A 21,543-nucleotide genomic window follows, 5' to 3' on the forward strand; every position below is an offset into this window, starting at 1 on the left:
CCAGGTTGTTGCAATGGCACCAGGACTTCAACCAGGATTAGTCCAATCAAGGATGTGTCATCGGCAAACTTGAGAAGCTTGACAGAGGAGTCAATGGAGGTGCAGTTATTGGTGTAGAGAGAGTAAAGGAGAAGGGAGAGTACGCAGCCTTTCGGTGCTCCAATGCTGAGGGTCTGCGGGTACAAGATGTGCTTTCCCAGCCTCACATGCTGCTTCCTGTCTGTCAGGAAGCTGGTGATCCACCGACAGAGGGGTTCAGGCACAGTCAACTTAGAAAGTTTAGAGTGTAGTAGCTCTGGCACAATGGTGTTGAATGCAGAGCTAAAATCAACAAACAGGATCCTCGCATAGGTCCTCGCAAAATCCTCGCAAAATAAGCACAATTAAGAAGAAAGAGGGGAAACCTCATTGATACATACAGAATAGTGAAAGGCTTGGATAGTGGATGTGGAGAGGATGTTTCCACCAGTGGGAGAGTCTAGGACTAGAAGTCATAGCCTTAGAATTAAAGGACATTCTTTTGGGAAGGAGATGGGAGAAATTTCTTCAGTCAGAGGGGAGTGAATCTGTGGAATTCTTTGCCACAGAAGGCAATGGAGGCCGTCTATGGATATTTTTAAGGCAGTGATATATATATTTTTGGTTAGTACAGGTGTCAGAGGTTATGGAGAGAAGACAGGAGAATAGAGTTAAGAGGGAGAGATAGATCAGCCATGATTGAATGGCGGAGTAGATTTGAGGGGCCGAATGGCCTAATTCTGCTCCAATCATTTATGACATTATGACCTTAAAACAAACTGAAGGTTGAATCTGCGGATGGGAGAGATTTACTGCAAAAAGACAGCTTCTGGGCATTGAAAGCAGAGTGTGGTGCTAATCTCTTCAGGAGTTTTGTTTTGCGAAGATTGTAAAGGGCCTGTCCCACGAGCATGTGACTCCATGCGGCAAACCCGACCTAAGCGACCCCATGCGACAAGCGCTACCTAACGTGGTCGCTTGAGCCGTTCGGCCTCACGGGGCCGGTCCCACTTCGATCGCCAGAGCCGTATGGAGTTGTGCGGAGCTCAAAAAAACTGACCGCGTGCAAAACCCTCCTCAGCCGCCTCAACGCCGTACGTCACGCGCGAACTTCCCGCGGACTTTGCTCGCACTTCATGTCACTCACTCGACCTCCGCGTGGCCCCCGCTTCGGGTTAGGTAGCGCTTGCCGCATGGAGTCGCTTAGATCGCGCTTGCGCATGGGTGCAGTGAAATGAATTTGCCAGCAGCGATACTCTTAAAAAGAACAAACAATACACAACAAAATTTAACACAAGCATCCACCACGGCATTCTTCACTGTGGTGGAAAGCAACAAAGTTCAGCCAGTCCTCCTCCTTTGTTCATCTGTGTCAGTCGAACGACGCCAGTGCAGCTGCTCGTTCATCTACATTCCCATCACTGTTTAGACTGTGAAGACTATGGCCAGGGTTGTTGGCTCTTCAGCCATTGTCGCAGCTTCATTGATGTCAGGAATGGCTGTGTTTTTCTAAACGATCAAGCAGGCAGGGTCCCTGGCCCTGGGTAAGGGCATTTCATGGGTGGGACTTTCCTATGGGTGGATTACAATGGATAATACTGACGAATGTCCCGCCCTTCAGACCCGATGAGCTCCTACTCCCCCATCTCTGCCCACTGGTGGATGCGCAAACAGATATTACCCTTGTACCGATTGGTCTGTAGAAGAGCAGCTTCCGTCATGTCCCTTCATTTCCACGGCAGCTGTTCATGCAGCTGGCATGGGAGGGGGGCAAGAGTGCCATTTCTGCATCCAGTTTGAAGGGCCTGTTTATTGCTGGTGGGGGGAGGGGAGGAGTCTGTCGACTGCCAGATGATGGGCTGTCTGGAGCCCAGTGCTGGGTCTCCAGTCATCCCTTTGGGCAAAATGCTGAAATTCCTGTCCGACACCAGCGTTAACCAAGATAAAGCCCAAGTGGCTTCCAACTAATGAGCTGCTTTGTCAGGACTAGTGAGGTCTGTCTGCTCCATCCTCAAAACAAAGGGGAAGGATACAAGTCTATGAGTGGCAAATGCTCTCTGGCTTTAGGAACACCCTAACAAAGAAGTGTAGGGCAGTGAGCAACTCTGCTCCTTCTTCAATGGGTATGGGTAGTGGACTCTTGACATGCAGATCACCACAGCCAGCCTCAGTGCCAAAGGCAGCAGGAGGTCTCTCTACAGGTTCCAGCATCTCTCGCTCCTCCAGGATTGGAGATATGTGGTGTGCTACCCACAGAAAAACCACAAGACTAATCTGCTTGACTGTGGCGTGTGATGAGGGGGTTTACATTAGTCACCTCAGTACCCATTCCAGTGGGGTGGCAATATCGCTGGCCACAACTTTTCCCCAGACAGCCTGGAAGTGCAGACTGTAGTGTCTGGCCATGGCTTCACCTCGCTATGTGCCTGGATGGTGAGCCGTGGGACTTTGTTAATGTCTATGTTCCCCAAGCCTGGCGTGATGCAGGCACTCTCATTCCAGGATGTGCCACTCTTGAGTTCATTGATCCTGGCCAGTGCGTCATCCTCAGGATAAACGTCAACAAACCCATTGAGGAAGGAGATCAGTCCAATCTTCAACATGACCACGTCTCGGTGAAGAAGTTGAAGGAGCTGGACAATTCCATTGACTTACTGACCTTCTGGTGAAATCGCCATCTTAATCCCTGTGCCTCCAAGTGTCTGGGAGGTCTGGGAGGTCTGGGAGGGTTGGGAGGAGGCTCTCAGATCGACTGCCTGGATGTTTCAAAGGCCTACACCTCCTGTGACCCGGCAGCCTCCGTGTAGATGGTGTTGTGCCCCGATCACCATCTTGTGTGGCTGGCGCTCTTATGCTGTGCAAGCGGGTACGGTCCGCGTGCTGGCACTTTGACAACCGGCTGCCGGGGGATGACCGGTTACAGGATTTGTTTGGAAGGTTCTGAACCTCCTGAAAGATGGAAGGGGGAGGCACATAATTTCCCTCATTATGGTTGTGGTGGGATGTGAGCTAGGCTCTTCTGTCAGGTTGACCAATCATCCTGACTCCATCATCGGACTGCTGGAAAGAGAGGTGCCTGACTTGGAGGTAGACAAAAATGTTGGAGAAACTCAGCGGGTGAGGCAGCATCTGTGGAGTAAAGGAAGTAGGCGACGTTTCAGGTCGAGACCCTTCTTCAGACTAGATAGATAGATAGATAGATAGATAGATAGATAGATAGATAGATAGGTAGATAGATAGATAGATAGATAGATAGATAGATAGATAGATAGATAGATAGATAGATAGATAGATATGTAGGAATGAACTGAAGATGCTGGTTTGCACCAAATGCTGGAGTAACTCAGCGGGACATGCAGTATCTCTGGATAGAAGGAATGGGTAAGTTTTGGGTCGAGACCCTTCTTCAGAGAGATAGATAGATAGATTATCCTTCGTAATCCTCTCCAGTAACTTTCATACCACTGATAGAAACATAGAAACATAGAAAATAGGTGCAGGAGTAGGCCATTTGACCCTTCGAGCCTGCACCGCCATTCAATATGATCATGGCTGATCATCCAACTCGGTATCCTGTACCTGCCTTCTCTCCATACCCCCTGATCCCCTTAGCCACAAGGGCCACATCTAACTCCCTCTTAAATATAGCCAATGAACTGGCCTCAACTACCTTCTGTAGCAGAGAATTCCAGAGATTCACCACTCTCTGTGTGAAAAATGTTTTTCTCATCTCGGTCCTAAAAGATTTCCCCCTTATCCTTAAACTGTGACCCCTTGTTCTGGACTTCCCCAACATCGAGAACAATCTTCCTGCATCTAGCCTGTCCAACCCCTTAAGAATTTTTTAAGTGTCTATAAGATCCCCCCTCAATCTTCTAAATTCTAGCGAGTACAAGCCAAGTCTATCCAGTCTTTCTTCATATGAAAGTCCTGCCATCCCAGGAATCAGTCTGGTGAACCTTCTCTGTACTCCCTCTATGGCAAGAATATCTTTCCTCAGATTAGGAGACCAAAACTGTACGCAATACTCCAGGTGTGGTCTCACCAAGACCCCGTACAACTGCAGTAGAACCTCCCTGCTCTTATATTCAAATCCTTTTGCTATGATTGCTAACATACCATTCGCTTTCTTCACTGCCTGCTGCGCCTGCATGCCTACTTTCAATGATTGGTGTACCATGACACCCAGGTCTCGTTGCATCTCCCCTTTTCCTAATTGGCCACCATTTAGATAACAGTCTACTTTCCTGATTTTGCCACCAAAGTGGATAACCTCACATTTATCCACATTATACTGCATCTGCCATGCATTTGCCCACTCACCCATCCTATCCAAGTCATCTTGCAGCCTCCTAGCAGAACCTTCTCTGTACTCCCTCTATGGCAAGAATGTCCTTCCTCAGATTAGGAGACCAAAACTGTATGCAATAAATATGTTAAGCTCACTGGTCTATAGTTCCCAGGCTTTTCCTTGAAGCCCTTTTTAAATAGTGGCACAATGTTAACCACCCTCCAGTCATCCGGAACCCCACCCCAGGCTAAACAATGATTCTACCCTCACAACGTCCTGGAATATGTCTGATCAGGCTCGAGAGAATGATATACTGGAGATGATTTCATCTGCACTGTCCTCTGTATCTTTCTTAATCTCTGATTTGTCTTTGCATTGAAGTTGTAATGTTGGCCATTTTGACAAATTATATTTGACAAATGTTTAATATATTACTGGGGGGTTGTAATCATGTACTCGATTGTCCTAAACTAAAGGAATACAAATCGTACAGTTTGCGAAGTACATTTTACGCACCAACGCGGGTCAGAGTATTTCCAATAGCAGTTGTTGCGACGTTTATAATGCCTGGAAAACGCTGCACATCAATGAATTTCTAATGTAATGGACAGAGGCGGTCACTGACAGTGGGTCTGCAGTGAAATGAATGCCTTTGGTTTGGGTGAAAACATAATTTGAGTTTTGTTTACAAAATTGTCTATTTCTCTCAGATCTTTGGTTAAAGGTGTACTTAATGGAAAGCAATTGGTTGAATGAAAGGTGGCAGGAGTCATGTGGCGAATATTCAACCCATAAACTGACGTAGCACGATTACAGTTTCTCCATAGGTATTGGCAGATGAATGTGTGCTCGGACACCATTGGTGACTGTGTAAAGGTAAATGATTCCCCCTTCTCACGGTTGACCATGTCATATATCTAGACAGTGCATTCGCCTGATTCCACTCCGAAAAAATGAATTTATAAAATCATATTACTCTTCTCCACTTGGGCAGCGGTGTGTGATAATTGATTTATCTAACTTCAAGTAACCCTTGCATTCTCCCTCTCTCTCCCACATTGTACTAGCTTCAAAGTAGTCTTGTTGAGTCTTATTGTCTACAACTTATTTCCATCTATAGACATGCTGATACAAGTAAGTCAATATCTTACATTTACTGTTATTTGTTTTTAAATCTCTGAATGGGCTCGCCCCGCCTTACCTCTCTGAGCTGCTCCACCCATACGCTCCTGCCCGGTCCCTCGGGTCAGCTGGTCAGCTGCTCCTGGAGGTACCGAGGTCTAATCGGAGGCTCAGAGGGGATAGAGCCTTCTCTGTTGCTGCTCCGGCACTCTGGAACACCCTGCCTTTGCACATCAGACAGGCCACCTATCCATCTTCAAATCCAGTGTTAAAACACATTTGTACTCCCTGGCTTTTGACCGTACCTGAGGCTTTGCTTCTGTTTGTGGTGTTTTTGATGTTTCTTTATTTTACATGTCTTTTCCTACTATTTCTTTTGATTGTTATTTTTGGTGTGTATTAACTTTTTTGTCAATAATTAGTGATGTACAGCACTTTGTTGCAGCTATGTTTGTTTTTAAAGTGCTCTATAAATAAAATTATTATTATTATTATTTATAACACCCTTCTAAATATTGATACCCCACCTTCTGAGATTTATAGGCGAGCATGGGAGGACGAGTTGGGTTTACCCATTTCAAAAGATATATGGGATGGAAGTCAAAAATACATACACTACTGTTCTTTAAATGCCAGGCATTGCCTGATACAATTTAAAGTATTGCATAGGTTCTACTATTCAAAGACCAAATTGAACAAGATCTTCCCAACTGTCTCTTTGTGCTAAATGTCACATTCAAGAAGCAACCCTAACTCATACTTTTGTATACTGTATAAAAATACAAAACTTCTGGATGGAAATATTCAATATTATTTCTAAAACTCTTAAAACTCCATTGGAGCCAGATCCAAAACTAATAATATTAGGAATGTCAGAGGGCTGCCCTAATCTAACAATATTTCAGACGCTTTCTTGACTATGGTTTAATAACTGCGAAAAAACTTATACTTAAATTCTGGAAAAAGATAACAGTCCCCACAGTGAAGATGTGGATCACAGAAATGACCGAGACCCTACACTTAGAAAAAATAAGGCTTGTCTTGACTGACAAACCAGATCAATTTTCAAAAATATGGTCTCCTTTTATTGAATTTCTTCAACAACATAATGGTTGTACACAAACTCAAAACCAACGCTAGGGTCGGGTGAGCGGGCGTGGGATGGAAGGGAAGTGGGATATATCTCCGCTTCTTTCACACCTTCGTTAGTTCTGGGGTTTTTCTATTTTCTTTTTCTTGTTTTTCTTGAAATGTTTTCTTTTCTTTTTCTTTTCTTCTTTCTTTCCCTTTTTTCCTTTTTCTTTTTTCCGATCTAGTTATTAGTTCATAAAATGTTAAAACTGAAGCAATACGAAAATTTTATAACTGATATGTCGATCATTTTCTTTTTGTACAATTGCTTCTAACAAAAATAAAATTAAAAAAAACTTATTTCCATCTAGACCACAGCTAACGATGGCCTGTTTCTTTTATCTTTGTTACATTTTTTGCATCTATTTCATTCATTTGTTCCATATCTCTCTACATCACCATCTATATATCTCGTTTCCCTTTCCCCTGACTCTCAGTTTGAAGAAGGGTCTCGTCCCGAAACTTCACCTATTCCTATTTTTCTCTTTAGCATTCTGCTCACCCACAATATCATCACAGAATTTTAACCTCAATTTTAACTCTGCTGTTTCTACTTCCCACTATGTCCCACTGCCTATATCGTGAGACTTTGACAATGCGCCAAATGCCTAGGCTCATCTGGATGTTAAATGTGACAGGAAGGGTGTGTACAGTGTGGGTCAATTTCATATGGTAGCCTGGTGAACCAGGAAGTGGATGCTCAGGGAAATATGTGGCGATGGAAGACATTATTTTCTGGGTATATAATTGGCGGAAATGTTCTCACATTCCAGTATAGGATATCCAACAGTTTGACAAATTGGACTTGTTGGAAGGTTCATTGGATGTGGTAGAGCTGGGTATGGGATTTACTACATGATATATTGTAGTTACAGGTTGTTACCTTGCATTCACTCTGAACAGATCCAGTCATGATACCACAAGGTGGTTTGGTGTTCCTCATCTTGTCCACGCTCATGAAGCCTGGATAATGTCTCGATGTTTGGGTCAGAATGAAAAGGGCAACCGCATGCATTTATAACACTGATGTTCCATGGCAGTTCCTTCCAAAGCAGACACTTGAAGAGAAATGTAATTCTTTGGAGACTGGGTTCCTGAATTAAACAACTTTACTATTCCTGTTGGAATTCTTGGAGGAAGTAAATAGCAGGGTAGACAAAGGAAAGTCCGTGGGTGTGGATATTCCTGGGTTTTCAAAAGGCCTTTTATAAGATGCCAGACGTGAGACTGCTAAAGAAGATGCAAGCCCATGGTATTACAGGGAAGACACTAGCATGGATAGCAGGTTGGCTGGATGGTGGAGGGCAAACTGGCAATAAAGAGGGCTTTTCTGCTGCTAGTGACTAGTGGTGTTCCACAGATGTCAGTACCAGGGCCGCTGTTCTTCACATGTATGTCATTGAATTGGATGAGGGAACGGAAGGCTTTGAAGTCACATTTGCAGACTATACAAAGATAGGTGGAGGGGCAGATAGTGCAGAGAAAGTAGACACTGCAAAGGTGCTTGGACAGATTGTCAGGGTTATGGGGAGAGGGCAGGAACATGGGGTTTAGAGGGAAAGATAGATCTGCCACGATTGAATGGGCTGAATGGCCTAAATCTGCTCCTAGAACTTATGGATTTATGAATTTATATGGGATTGGATACCAAATTTGATATGTGATGCACGTCGTGTATATAAAGTGAAATCAGCAATCAGAACCTTGGCAACATGTGTTCATTGGGCGGGAGGGGTGTTTCCATTCAGAATGTGTCTGTCCAGTAACCTCGTGGGTTTACTCCGGGTGCTCCGGTTCCCTCCCACACTCCAAACACCTACAGGTTTGTAGGCTTGGCATAATTGTAATTTGTACATTTTGTACAATTGTAGAATAGTGTTCGCGTCGGCGCGGACTCCAAACGAAACAAAACTTAACTCCACGTTGTCAGAGAGAGCAAAGCTGTGCTGAGAAAGAGATGGGGATTCTACGTGGGCGATTCCAATGGTATTTAATCTGAAATAAATATCGTTTCTTTTTAAGTATGATATTCTGAAACAAAGCTAAAGAATGCTTTTCGTTGTTTTTTGTTGGTTCTAATTGATCCCATATTATTTTTCACCTTTCTCTCTCTGAGGGGAATCATCACATTTCATATCGGAGACCGTTTCCGCTAGCGAGCAATTAATTTCAATTCATAGAATGTGACTATTTATAACTGTGCAATCTAGCGGCCAGTGTCTGAAGCCGGCGATGGTTCCCATCGATGTCTGGATCATTGGATTAATGCAAATTTCTCACAACTTCAGACTTTTAAGTCCAATTACCCCCCTCACCCAGTGTTGACGTACGGAGCTCCAGTACACAAGGTTTCTGATTGGCATTATTTGGTTATATGGTTGCCAGTCCAAAAATGTCCTATACATACCTTCCAAAATGCAAATCCTTACATGGGAGCAGACGAAATGAAATAGATTCATATTCAAAGAATGGTGTGAGTTGTTTCCAAAATAAAATAAGTTACGAGTTCTTTTAAGTATTAGAAACAGGGAACGGCAGATGCTGGTTTTCGGTAATTGTTGGAATTCACCCCTCATCGGTATCAGGCCGACGGGACCTGATTATAAATCATACTGAAGGATAAGGAGCAAGAAAATATTCCTGGTTCATTTTTGTTCCTAACCTGCAGTTTAAATGCACCCAGTGAATCTTCTCTGGATCTCAAGTGTAGGTACACTATAAAATATAAACTAGGAGACACAATACTGGAGTAACTCAGCGGGTGAGAAAATGAATGGGCGACGTTTCATCCTTTTCGCATGGGGACATTTCTTCCTGTTTACTATCAGGTATATGGAATAAAGCTAGAAGGATCTCGGGCCAGTAACACAACCAAACCAAGTGTGCTGTGCAGCTTCCTTGCCTTGATTTCACAGACACTTTAGTGTTCGCTCGGTCTTCCAATGGCTTGGAGAACCGCAAACACTGCCTGCTGGCTTGTAAACGTGTATTTCACTGCTCAATTGATTCAATCTCATAGTGATAGTACTCGGTTTTAAAATACACACTCGGCTCTCGGCTCAGAGCTACCCCACGTCTGCTTTTCATCGATTTAACACTTATCCAGTGGGTTTGAAGAGGATCCCATGCTGTGCCTGCTAATCATCTTTCTATGAGTCGATTTGAATATTCCAGTGATTAAGGCTTTGTTGACTTTGATGCATGCCCAGGGCTGTGTTAACCGTATATATAAACGGAGTGCGCCTACAAGGTGGCATTGGAAGGGCTGGATTTCGTGTAGTCACAACAAACTGACGCAGCTTTCCAAAACGTCTCAAGGCTTCTCAACTGTCTATAGGAGCAGTTCCCCCAGAGATTGAATTGTCACTCGCTGGGTTCAGTAGACACGATGAGAACTCTTTATCTAGTTCCTGTGTTGCATTTAGTTGTTTTGAAGCTCATATCTGAAGCAGTTGGTTTCCGACCCAAGCTTCCTCTTTTACCCATCCAAGCAGATGACGACCTCACCCACCCCAAAGGCGCTGCAGGTAATTATGTCCCGAACTCGCTGGTATTCTTTCATCCATTTAACAGAGCTAACAGAGAATACAAAATACCTCATCAATGTTTAGTTTTCTTCCTTGCTCGTCTGTGAATACCTCTCATTTGATGTTAATGTCAGCCTGGGATGATTTTGCAACAGAATTGTACCTGTTCAAGCTGTTTAATTCGCACTAATAGTGGTTGCACATGTCTATATATAACGAGGGTGGCGTTCATTGCTGGATATTAGTGGGAGGCATCGGGTGAAGGATCGGGGTTTTACCTGTTCTATTGTTAATATGTAGGCTGCTCTTTCGGTGGGAAACTGTATGCGCTGCAGGATACCTGGCACCCAGATCTGGGACAGCCCTTTGGAGTGATGCACTGTGTCGTATGCCACTGCGAGCCGGTAAGTGTGTCTCTCCTCACATCTCCATTGAAATATCGAGCTGCATTTTGCATTTTCCTTTGTTTTTTCCTACACAAAAACTGCCTTAAATCCACGTGTGTAGTTCCTTGCTAAACATGTTTCTTCCAAGCAGTTCGCAGTGTCCCGCGAACATGTACGTAGTTTCCACACTCACCGTTACTGTATTCATTCTATGAAACCATTCATATATTGAAGTTACGAGTTCCACATAACCATGGAATCAGCACGGAGCTGAAGAAGGCCATTCGGGCCATCGAGTCCGTGCCACTCATGTGGAACAACATATTTCACCCAACCCTCTCCGCCCCGAGACCCTGTCAATTATTTTATTTTAACACCTACTATCTTTAAAAGCGCGGATCGATTATGTTTCACTGTCATTTCAGTTTCACACATTGACCAATGTGTTACCTTCATCGTTTTCCCGCTCTGCCTCTGCTCTGTATTTTTGCACCGCACTTTTAGCCTATATTCTTCCCTGGGAATGGAGGGTAACATTTCCCTATTTACCTCCTCTAAACCCGCTGTGATAAGTGGAGCTCAGTGAAACTGTCTTTTGTCCACGGAGAACAACTCCAGCTACCCATCTTTATCTCAAGGCTGAAATGCCTTTGAAATGAAATCTGAGGAAGACATTCTTGCCATAGAGGGAGCACAGAGAAGGTTCACCAGACTGATTCCTTGGATGTCAGGACTTTCACGTGAAGTATAACTGGATAGACTCAGCTTGTACTCGCTAGAATTTAGAAGATTGAGGGGGGATCTTATAGAAGCTTACAAAATTCTTAAGGGGTTGGACAGGCTAGATGCAGGAAGATTGTTACCGATGTTGGGGAAGTCCAGAACAAAGGGTCACAGTTTAAGGATAAGGGGAAAATCTTTTAGGACCGAGATGAGAAAAACATTTTTCACACAGAGAGTGGTGAATCTGTGGAATTCTCTGACATAGAAGGTAGTTGAGGCCAGTTAATTGGCTATATTTAGGAGGGAGTTAGATGTGGCCCTTGTGGCTAAAGGGATCAGGGGGTATGGAGAGAAGGCAGGTACAGGATACCGAGTTGGATGATCAGCCATGATCATATTGAATGGCGGTGCAGGCTCGAAGGGCCGAATAGCCTACTACTGCACCTATTTTCTATGTTTCTATGCCTGGTCCGTTGAAGCATTGTAGTTAATCTGTCCAGTAACCTCCCCAAGACCGCCGCATCCGTTCCATACTGATTGGAGATTTTAGTATATGTCTATTACCACGCGTATATCTTCCAGTCACCGCGCTGGGTCTGTGTATATGCATCGCATGGAGCGGGTCTAAAGATCGGCTTCGCGGTCTGGGCTTCGCTTGCAGAGAAATCCAAGAGTGTGGATGTTTTCTGCGAATCACCAGCTTTATGCAGGTCGCTTCTGACCAAAGATTGCAATACGAAGGATGGCATTTTGAAGGTTGTAGATTCAATTCAGCGGTCAAAGTTAAACTTCCCTCTGTATCGCCGACTTCACGAATTAGCTAATCCCCAGTTTCCGCTACACCTAATGTAAACAAAATTTACTCAACAAAACCCTTTGTGCCAGTCAACAAATGATACACAATTACGACATCGCCATTAGCAAAACACCAAAAGAGCTGCTGCTAATATACATTTCCCTTTTATGGGAGACCCGCTTCCATTAGCCTCGCTAATTAGGTGCTATCTGCTGGCATTTTTCTCCACAGATGAATGTGTATTTCATGAAGCTAAGTAATTCCAATTAACAACCAATAGGCATAAAATGATGGAGTGACTCAGCGGGCCAGGCAACATCTCTGGAGAGAAGGAATCGGCCTGTCCCGCTGAGTTACTCCAGCATTTTGTGCCTATCTTCGGTTGAAACCAGCATCTGCAGTTCCTTCCTCCAGCAACCAATCAAGAAACTGTAAATGCTAGAATCCTGAGCAAAAACCAAACTGCTAGAGGAACTGAGCGGGTCAGTAGCATCTGTGGAGAGAATGGACACACGACGTTTCTTCTTCACACTCAATTAGCTGATAATATCATCTTGGACGAACGTCGTCATCCTGAATTATGAAACAGGGCGACAAATTACCCCTTGGTATAAATCAAATCGCGTGTTAATCAAATAAAGTTAATTTCACGTGTTCTTGCCTAGTGTGTTGCAGGTGGGGTTGGGGAACGGGACAATTAACATCATACGGTGGGGACGAAATGTTTAAGGAAGAACTGCAGATGCTGGTAAAATCGAAGGTAGACAAAAAATGCTGGAGAAACTCAGCGGGTGAGGCAACATCTATAGAGAGAAGGAATTGGCGACGTTTCGGGTCAAGACGTTGCCAATTCCTTCTCTCCATAGACGCTGCCTCACCCGCTGGGTTTCTCCAGCATGTTGTGTCATATGGTGGGATCCCGGCAGATGAAATGGTGTAGAGTATATGTTATACATTTCATTATTAGTGATTTATTTAATTAAGATGATCGGCTGTACTCTGTTCATTCCTAGTACGTTTTCAAACGTAAAATATAAAGTTTGTTTCAACGTTTTTGTCTTTTCTAAAGCAACCCAATCGAAGGGGTAAAGTGATTGGAAAAGTGAGTTGCAGAAATATCAAACACGATTGCCATGAGCCTCCGTGTCATGCCCCGATCTTGCTGCCTGGACATTGCTGTAAAACCTGTCCCAAAGGTGAGGCTCATTCGCTCTCCTCAGTTCTCTCCCAACCTGAACATTACAAAGAGTGCCGTGGCGCGGTTTTGAAACATACAAGAATAGTGTAGGGCTTGGATAGAGTGGATGTGGAGAGGATGTTTCCACTAGTGGGAGAGTCTACGACTAGAGGTCATAGCCACAGAATTAAAGGACGTTCCATTAGGAAGGGGATGAGGAGGAATATCTTTAGTCAGAGAGTGGTGAATCTGTGGAATTTGTTGCAGTGGTGATCAGGTCTTCTTTCCTATGGAGTGCACAGCCTAAAGGACAACTTGTTCTATTTGATCTTCTGTTTGTGCACGTCGAGTTGATTGCATTAGTCGAAACAGGGCGGACCACGTGAAGGTTGTAATCTTCCATCCCGTGGTCAGGTCAATGTATATTTTTAAGGCAGAGATAGATAGACTCTTGAGGAGATGAGGAAGAATTTATTTAGTCATAGGTTATGGGGAGAAGGCAGGAGAATGGGGTTAGGAGAGATAGATCAGCCATGATTGAATGACGGAGTAGACTTGATGGCTCGAATGGCCTAATTCTACTCCTATCACCTATGAGCTTATGACATCGTGTTGTCCTTCATGCAGAAAGTACCATCAGCTTGGAGAAGAAACCCAACGCCAACTTCGAGGGATTTGAGTACTTTCCTCTTGAGAAGGAGGATGACCTGCAAAAGAGTCACAACGACCGCTCGTACATCACATCTGAGGACATGTACATGGAGGACAGCAGAACAGGTACACATTGGCTACCCGCCCCACACCCCACCCTGCATGCGGACAGCGACTGCTGAAGTTGGCCGTGGTGGCTACTCACCAGCCTCTCTGCTTTTTCTTAGATTTTGTGGCCTTGCTCACAGCAACATCTGGCCACCGGTCGGTGTCCATGGCGGTGGCTAAAGCTCGGCTCACTCTGGTCAGATCCAACCTCATCTTCGCCATTCACTGTGAAAGGTATTTGAAACAGCGAACAGGTAGTGTTTGTCCCAGCGGGGAAGTGCCGTGGATAGCGGAGACTAAAGTCACCCACAAGTCAAGAGAGTCAAGAGTCAATTTAATTGTCATTTGGACCCCTGGAGGTCCAAACGAAATGCCGTTTCTGCAGCCATACATTACACACAAATAGACCCCAGACACAACATAATTACATTTAACATAAACATCCATCACATAACTGTGATGGAAGGCCAAATAAACTTACATCTCCATTGCCTCTCCCCCCCCCCGATGTCCGAGTCACTGAGTCATACTCCAGCCTTTTGTGCGATCTCTGGTTTGTCCCGCGGCTGCATTCCTTCCTAAGCTACTCCGGGTTTGCGAACCCGTGTAACCTGGGTCTTGGAGGTTGGAGCCCCGGTAGGAGCGCTCGCAGAGTCCGCGGCCATTCTACTGCCGCGCGGGGGCATGATGCTGACCTATCTCTCAGGAGCTCTTAACCCCATTCGGGTGGGAGCCTTCTCCTCAGGAACCCCTGACAAACCCCACTCCTCAAGAATCTCTATCTCTGCCTTAAACATATCCATTGACCCATACCCTTCAGCCCACAATCTCCTTGCCTAACATGGATGCCAAGTTAAATAAATCTCCTCTGTCTGCAGTACCACCATCCCACCATTCTCTGCATAACACGTGCTGCCCACAAGACCCAAGGTAGACTCCAAGACATTTGGAGTAGACCTCTCCTGCGGGCTCCAAAGCATCTCTGGATTGATGGAATAATTGACCAGTCATCTGAGTCCACCTTGCCGAAGGGCCTCGACACAAAACATCATCCACTCCTTCTCTCCAGAGATGCTGCCGGTCCCACTGAGTTACTCCAGCTTTTTGTGCCTATTGCCGGTTTAAACCAGCATCTGCAATTCCTTCCTATGCTACTCATTTCCTTAACCTTGTAACCTGTTCGAGTGGAGGAATGTTCATGTGATAGGAGCAGAATTAGGCCATTCAGCCCACCAAGTCTACTGTACCATTCAATCATGGCTGACCTATCTCTCCCTCCTAACCCCATTCTCCTGCCTTCTCCTCATAACCCCTGACACCCGTACTAATCAAGAATCTCTATCTCTGCCTTAAACATATCCATTGACCCATACCATGAGAACAGTACAATACAGGGACAGGCCCTTCAGCCCACAATCTCCTTGCCTAACATGGATGCCAAGTTAAATAAATCTCCTCTGTCTGCAGTACCCCCATCCCACCATTCCCTGCATATCCACGTGCCTGCCCACAAGACCCAATGGGTCCCTCCTGTTACATTTGTCTAGACCTCTCCTGCTTTTCTGCACCAGAGAAAATTTTAGCAGCCTAATTACATTAGTGGTCTAAACTAGATCAACCTTGCCCTGCAACTGGCTCAGAAATCTCTGAACTGTCCTTCTCCAATATTGGAGGAGATGTCCATGTGTAAACAGCAGGGATCTGATGTTGGCTTGAGAGTATCACTATTTCTAATTAGCTCAGATAGCCCTTCCTTCCACAGTTTCATGTCCCACTAAAAATCCCCACATTTTCCCTGTACCTCTACACTTGTCACTGGGCACATACTTGCTTTTCCAAATGCGCTTCCTTTCTTCTCTGTACATTCCACTGCCATAATTCCACCCACCTGGTCAAACTATGAAAGCCTTTCCACAATCAAGACTTCCCTTGTCAATAACAACCACACACATAATTTGGCAACTTTTGCTAAGTTCTCAATCATTGCTCATGTCTGTAGAATCCCACTGCAAACAGCCTTGAGAGCTCCCAAAGGCCAACTCTTTGCTTCCTTCCAGCCTGGAGTCAACTTGCCAAATATCTTGGATCCCAATGCTAAATCCTCACATTTGCAAGTTACGCTTAAAGAGTGCAGTGTAGTTGCCATTTCAGAGATCTGCCGTGTGGGGCATGATTGGGAGTTGAAGTTTCAGTATTTATAATGGACAGGCAAATTTGGATATTTGAGACTATGTTGAACAGTAATTGCATTATCACCACAGATAATTTTAGAATTTTTAATTTCACATTAATGGGTGAGGCAGAACAACGCAATAGAAAGGCAATTGGTTGGAAGGTAGTGTAAGGAAATTAAGGGGAAATGAACTGTCCTTGATTTGGGGTGGAGGAGTTATGTGTTGTTCCTCAGGGATCTGATTTGGGCTTTAGAGTATCACTATATTCATAATTTGAATGAAGGAACAGAGTTCTTAATAAAGTTTTCATGTCCCACTAAGGTAGTGGAATCCCCAGGTTATATGTTTGAAAGAAGAAATTTATAATGCACAAAGGAGCATCGACAAAGAGCAAAACAAAGCAAAGTGGGGGAGGGGGGGCGGGGAGGAGAGTTTGAGTTTTCCACCTCAGATCTGTGAAAGGAAAATCAAAATATTTTCTTATTGTGCAGAGACACAAAGTTGAACATAGCATGTGAACGTTCCCTGTAGACAAATCATCAAATGCCAGTATAAACACAAAACAAAATACAATCTAATGCTGGCCAGAGACCATGAAAATGCAGGCAGAGAGAATAATGCTTCAGTTAAATGGAGCCTCGATCAGTTCTCACTTGCAATGCATCAGGAAAGGCAAATTGGACTGAAAGGAGGTGCAGGATGTATTCATCCAAAGAATAGTAGGGCCTAAGGGTTAAACTCTGAGAATATATAGCAGAAGCCTGGCATGTGTTACCTTGAAATCAGAAGGTGTTTATAACAATAAGGAATGTATTAGTAAGTGAAACCATTTCCTGATATGGAAGTACATAGAACTGGAGTATTTGGTAAAATCAGAAAACATATTTCCACTTTAATAATGGTGGAGTACTGGAACAATTTAGATATGGATGGTGACTCTGACTCAATTCTTTTAACTGTTCTAACAAAGGATATAGGACAGAATGACCTGGTAGAGGTTGGTGTGATTTAAATCATGGGTGCAGGGGGGGGGGGGGGGGGGGGGGGGATATGGATCACGTGTGAACAGATGAGATGAGTTTATCTATGCATCATATATTGTAAGCTAATGACATTGTAAGCTAAAGGGCTGGTTCCTTGTTCTATGTTCTTAGAAGCAAACAGGAGAAAGTAAGAGAACCAAGCCAATCAGAATTTGTTGTTAACTAAATGATATCTCTTGTGCCTGAATATTAGCTGTTTCCTTCTGGTCTGTAGACTCAGCCGCCCTATTAGGGTGAGCTTTCGGGATCGAGATGGGACAGTCTTATTTGAACATCCAGTCCACAAGATGTCTTCACCTCAAAACAACCTGGTAAATTGCTGATCACCCCTTACCTCCCCCCCCCCCATTGTATCTTCTGATGTTTGTTCTGTGACCTGTGTGTTTGGCCTTGTTTGCAGATCTGTGGCATATGGAGGAATGTGCATAAACCTTACATGAAGCTGCTGAAGTCTGATCAACTCCACATTGCTCTGATAACGCAGCCACAGTCAGATGCTGGCATCCACGGCAGAATCGTCAAACACAGGGCACTCTTTGCTGGTAAATCTCACACCACACGCAGGGCTTGAGGCGGCTGCGATTCTTCCCCTCATTCACTCTAAGATACTGGAGAATAGCCAGAAATCTGCATTAATAAACAGCTTAGAAGATAATGTAAATGACACAAGGCAATATATTCACCAGTGGCTTTCTCTAGCAAACTAGCTTCTGGAAACTAATCAATTGAAATAGTGTCATAAGAGATAGGAGCAAAATGAGGCCATTCAGCCCATCAATACTTTGCCAGTCAATCATGGCTGATCTATCTCTCCCTCCTAACCCTATTATCTTGCTTCTCCCCGTAACCCCTGACACCCGTACTAATCAAAGTGTAACAAAACTAGTGTAACACAAATTCAGTTGGGTCCATCCTGCAATTCCTAATGTGTTACCAAGCATTATTTTGTATGTTACAAACATGTTTATCTTTCCTCTAGAAACATTCAGTTCTGTTCTGACCTCAACTGACCCAGATGGCACAGGACTGGGCGGTATTGCCATGCTGACCCTCAGTGATGTTGAAGACAATCTACACTTTATCATTATGTTCAAAGGGTTGCTAAAGAAGAGTGAAAAGGGTAAAAACATTCACCGCACTGTTTTTGCATTGGATTCAGACATCAGTTTATATTTTATAATCCTCTATCATAACATCATCCTGCATTCGAGCATCCTAACATGGGGCAATACATACATAACCATTGTCATTATGGGAGATTTTGAAGTCAGTAATGCTTTACCAATCACGATTTTCACAACCCAATTTTGTTCTTGACAGTTATATTATAGTATCAGCTTTACACATTGTGGTTTTGCATTTGATTATGCATAGTGCAAATATCCTGTTTATCTGCACAGTGCAGGCAGAAAAGATTAATGTATCTTAGCATCAGGTTCTGCACTGATGCTGCAGGCTGAAGGCCCTGTTCCTGTTCTGTACTATTCTGTGTTCTATGAACCTGTGGTATGTTACTCATTCATAATTCTGGTCTTCTTTTGCAGATCGCAGTCTAATCCCAGTACGGGTGCAGTTGTTGTACAGGGACCGACCATTGAGAGAAGTCACAGCCAATATATCCACCCATGTAAGACTTTGTTTTCCCATATTTTGCACTGCAATAATTCTAAACACTAAACACACGAGGCACGGATCATGGACAGAGTAATGCAGGAATAATAAATACTCCACCCAAGCTTTAAAATACTTGAGAATCTTTCCATTGTGCTTGAATTCACATGGAAACGTTCCTCTGAACCGCCTTTGGAAAACAACCAAATGTGCTTGTTCGTTCTCTCCGTGACCTGCGTGGGTTTTCACCGGGATTCCCAGTTTCCTCCCACATTCCAAAGACATACAGTTTTGTAGGTTAATTGGCTTGGTATAAATGTAAAGTCTCCATAGTGTATGTAGGAAAGTGTTAGTGTGCGGGGATCGCCTGTCGGCGTGGACTCAGTGGGCTGAAGGGCCTGTTTCCACGCTGTATCGCAAAACAAAAAACTGAAGAAACTAAACTATACGTGCAGTGGGACCTATTACAGATTTCCTTCCATAAAGGACATTAGTGAACCAAATGGGTTTTTAGAAAATAGGTGCAAGAGGAGGCCACTTGGCCCTTCGAGCCTGCACCTTTATCCACCGCTAACAACAATCCATTTCTTTCACTCACATTAATTCTTGCACTGGCTTTTAATTTCAGGTTGATATAATTTATTTAATTTACCAAATTGCCGCGGTGAGATTGAACAGCCATTTCAAGGTCCCGGGCAGTGGAAATCTAACTCATTCATCTGTTACTTTGTTCATACTTAGAAAGTTGATTCCATTGAATAGTAATAATGCAAACGCAGTGATGTTTTTACATTATGTGAAGCTGGGAGAAATAACTCTACCTTTTGCCCAGGACTCCAGTTTTGCTGAAGTGATGACTGATCTCAGTAACAAGGAGATGTTTCTGCTTTCACATGGCCAACTGGAAATTTCTCTGGACACTGACAGCAGAAATGCAGGCCGTATTTCGGGAATCATCACAGCTAAGAAAACGTGCAATAGTAAGTGGAAAATCTAAGTAACTGCAAACTTGAGAGAATGGATGTGAAATAGTGCATGAGTTTGAACTTGCAATTCAGGCTGAAGAACCATGGACAACTGAGGTTTAAATGTGATATACACGGTTTTGCTAAAGATTTCATCACTCTACAGCAGGGAAAACAAATCTTCCATTTATCACCCCCCCCCCCCCCCCCCCCCCCCCAGCCCCAGCTAGAACAAGGATAGAGTTCCCCTGGCCCTCACCTTTCACCTCGTCAGCTTTCACATGCAACATCATTTTCTCCGACATTTTCACCACCTGCAACTTGATCCCACTACCAGTTTCAACTTCCCATCTCCATCCCTTTCCACTTGTTCTAGAGACCACTCTCTCCACAACTGCTTGGTTTGTGCGACCACCCCCTCCACATGCACTTGCCCCTGCGATCGCGGGAGATGGAATACCTGCTCCCACACCTCCTCTCTCTCCCATTCAGAGACACAGGTGAGACACAGGTTCACTTGCACCTCTTCAAACTGTGTCTATTGCATTTGCTCCTCCTAATGTGGCCTCAACAAGACCAGGTGGAGAATAAGCTACTGGTTGTGCTCCATACACCAAGCCTGCTGGATCTCCTGGTTGCTGCCCATCTTAACTCTCTTTCCCATTCCCATGCTGACCTTTATGTCCCTGGCCTACTGTATTGCCAGAGTGAGGCCCAATGCAAGCTGCAAGAACAGCACCTCGTATTTCACTTGGGTAGCTTACTGCCAGTGGCATCAATCTTGAATTGTCCAGTTCCAAGTAATACCTCCCCTTTCCCACTTTTCGTTTCCCTGCCCATCCTGGTCACATACATTATCCCACCATCTCCTACCAGGTCTATCACTCTGCGTCTCCGCCCCTTCTCTAGTCGAGTCAAGTTTATTCGTCACATACACATATGAGATGTGCAGTGAAATGAAAAGTGGTCAATGCTCGTGGACTTTGTGCAAAAAGACAAACAAACAAACAAGCAAACAAACTACAAAACAGAATGGAACAGAATCACATATTCTTTTACATATTAAATATTGTGGGCGGAAGGGAAAAAAATGAAATTAAAAAAAAAAACGGTAAAGTGGTACAGTAAAGTTAGTCCCTGGTGAGATAGGAGTTTACAGTCCTAATGGCCTCTGGGAAGAAACTCCTTCTCAACCTCTCCGTTCTCACAGCATGGCAACGGAGGCTGGAACAGTCCGTTGCAGGGGTGGAAGGGGTCTTCCATGATTTTATTGGCTCTGGAGTTGCACCTCCTGATGTATAGTTCCTGCAGGGGGACGAGTGAAGTTCCCATAGTGCGTTCGGCCAAACGCACTACTCTCTGCAGAGCCTTCTTGTCCTGGGCAGAGCAATTCCCAAACCAGATGGTAATATTTCCGGACAAGATGCTTTCCACCGCCGCTGTACACTTGAATCCCACCCCCTCTATCATTGAGTTGCCCATTTCCCAGTTATCACCCCCTTTCACTTCTGCCTCTCTCTCTCTCTCTCTCTCTCTCTCTCTCTCTCTCTCTCTCTCTCTCTCTCTCTCTGTCTCTGTCTCTCTCTCTGTCTCTGTCTCTCTCTCTCTCTCTCTCTCTGTCTCTGTCTCTCTCTCTGTCTCTCTCTCTGTCTCTCTCTCTCTCTCTCTCTCTCTCTCTCTCTCTCTCTCTCTCTCTCTCTCTCTCTCTCTCTCTCTCTCTCTCTCTCTCTCTCTCTCTCTCTCTCTCTCTCTCTCTCTCTCTCTCTCTCTCTCTCTCTCTCTCCCTCTCTCTCTCCCTCTCTCTCTCCCTCTCTCTCTCT

The 21,543-nt window shown here is 44.4% G+C and overlaps 1 protein-coding gene across 1 annotated transcript in view; it reads left to right on the top strand.

The window, feature by feature from the left end:
- Positions 1-7,774: 7,774 nt before the first annotated feature.
- The window catches only part of chrd (chordin), a 35,906-nt gene continuing 22,137 nt past the window's right edge, over positions 7,775-21,543 (top strand). The window contains exons 1-11 of the mRNA XM_055646488.1: positions 7,775-7,814; positions 9,988-10,089; positions 10,390-10,493; positions 13,064-13,278; positions 13,791-13,948; positions 14,050-14,164; positions 17,362-17,458; positions 17,548-17,689; positions 18,127-18,267; positions 18,692-18,774; positions 19,591-19,738. Coding sequence (XP_055502463.1) covers positions 7,775-7,814; positions 9,988-10,089; positions 10,390-10,493; positions 13,064-13,278; positions 13,791-13,948; positions 14,050-14,164; positions 17,362-17,458; positions 17,548-17,689; positions 18,127-18,267; positions 18,692-18,774; positions 19,591-19,738 — 1,345 coding nt within the window. The remainder of the gene's footprint in view (positions 7,815-9,987; positions 10,090-10,389; positions 10,494-13,063; positions 13,279-13,790; positions 13,949-14,049; positions 14,165-17,361; positions 17,459-17,547; positions 17,690-18,126; positions 18,268-18,691; positions 18,775-19,590; positions 19,739-21,543) is intronic.

This window comes from Leucoraja erinacea, chromosome 14, assembly GCF_028641065.1.
Source record: "Leucoraja erinacea ecotype New England chromosome 14, Leri_hhj_1, whole genome shotgun sequence".
Classification (NCBI taxonomy): domain Eukaryota; kingdom Metazoa; phylum Chordata; class Chondrichthyes; order Rajiformes; family Rajidae; genus Leucoraja; species Leucoraja erinaceus.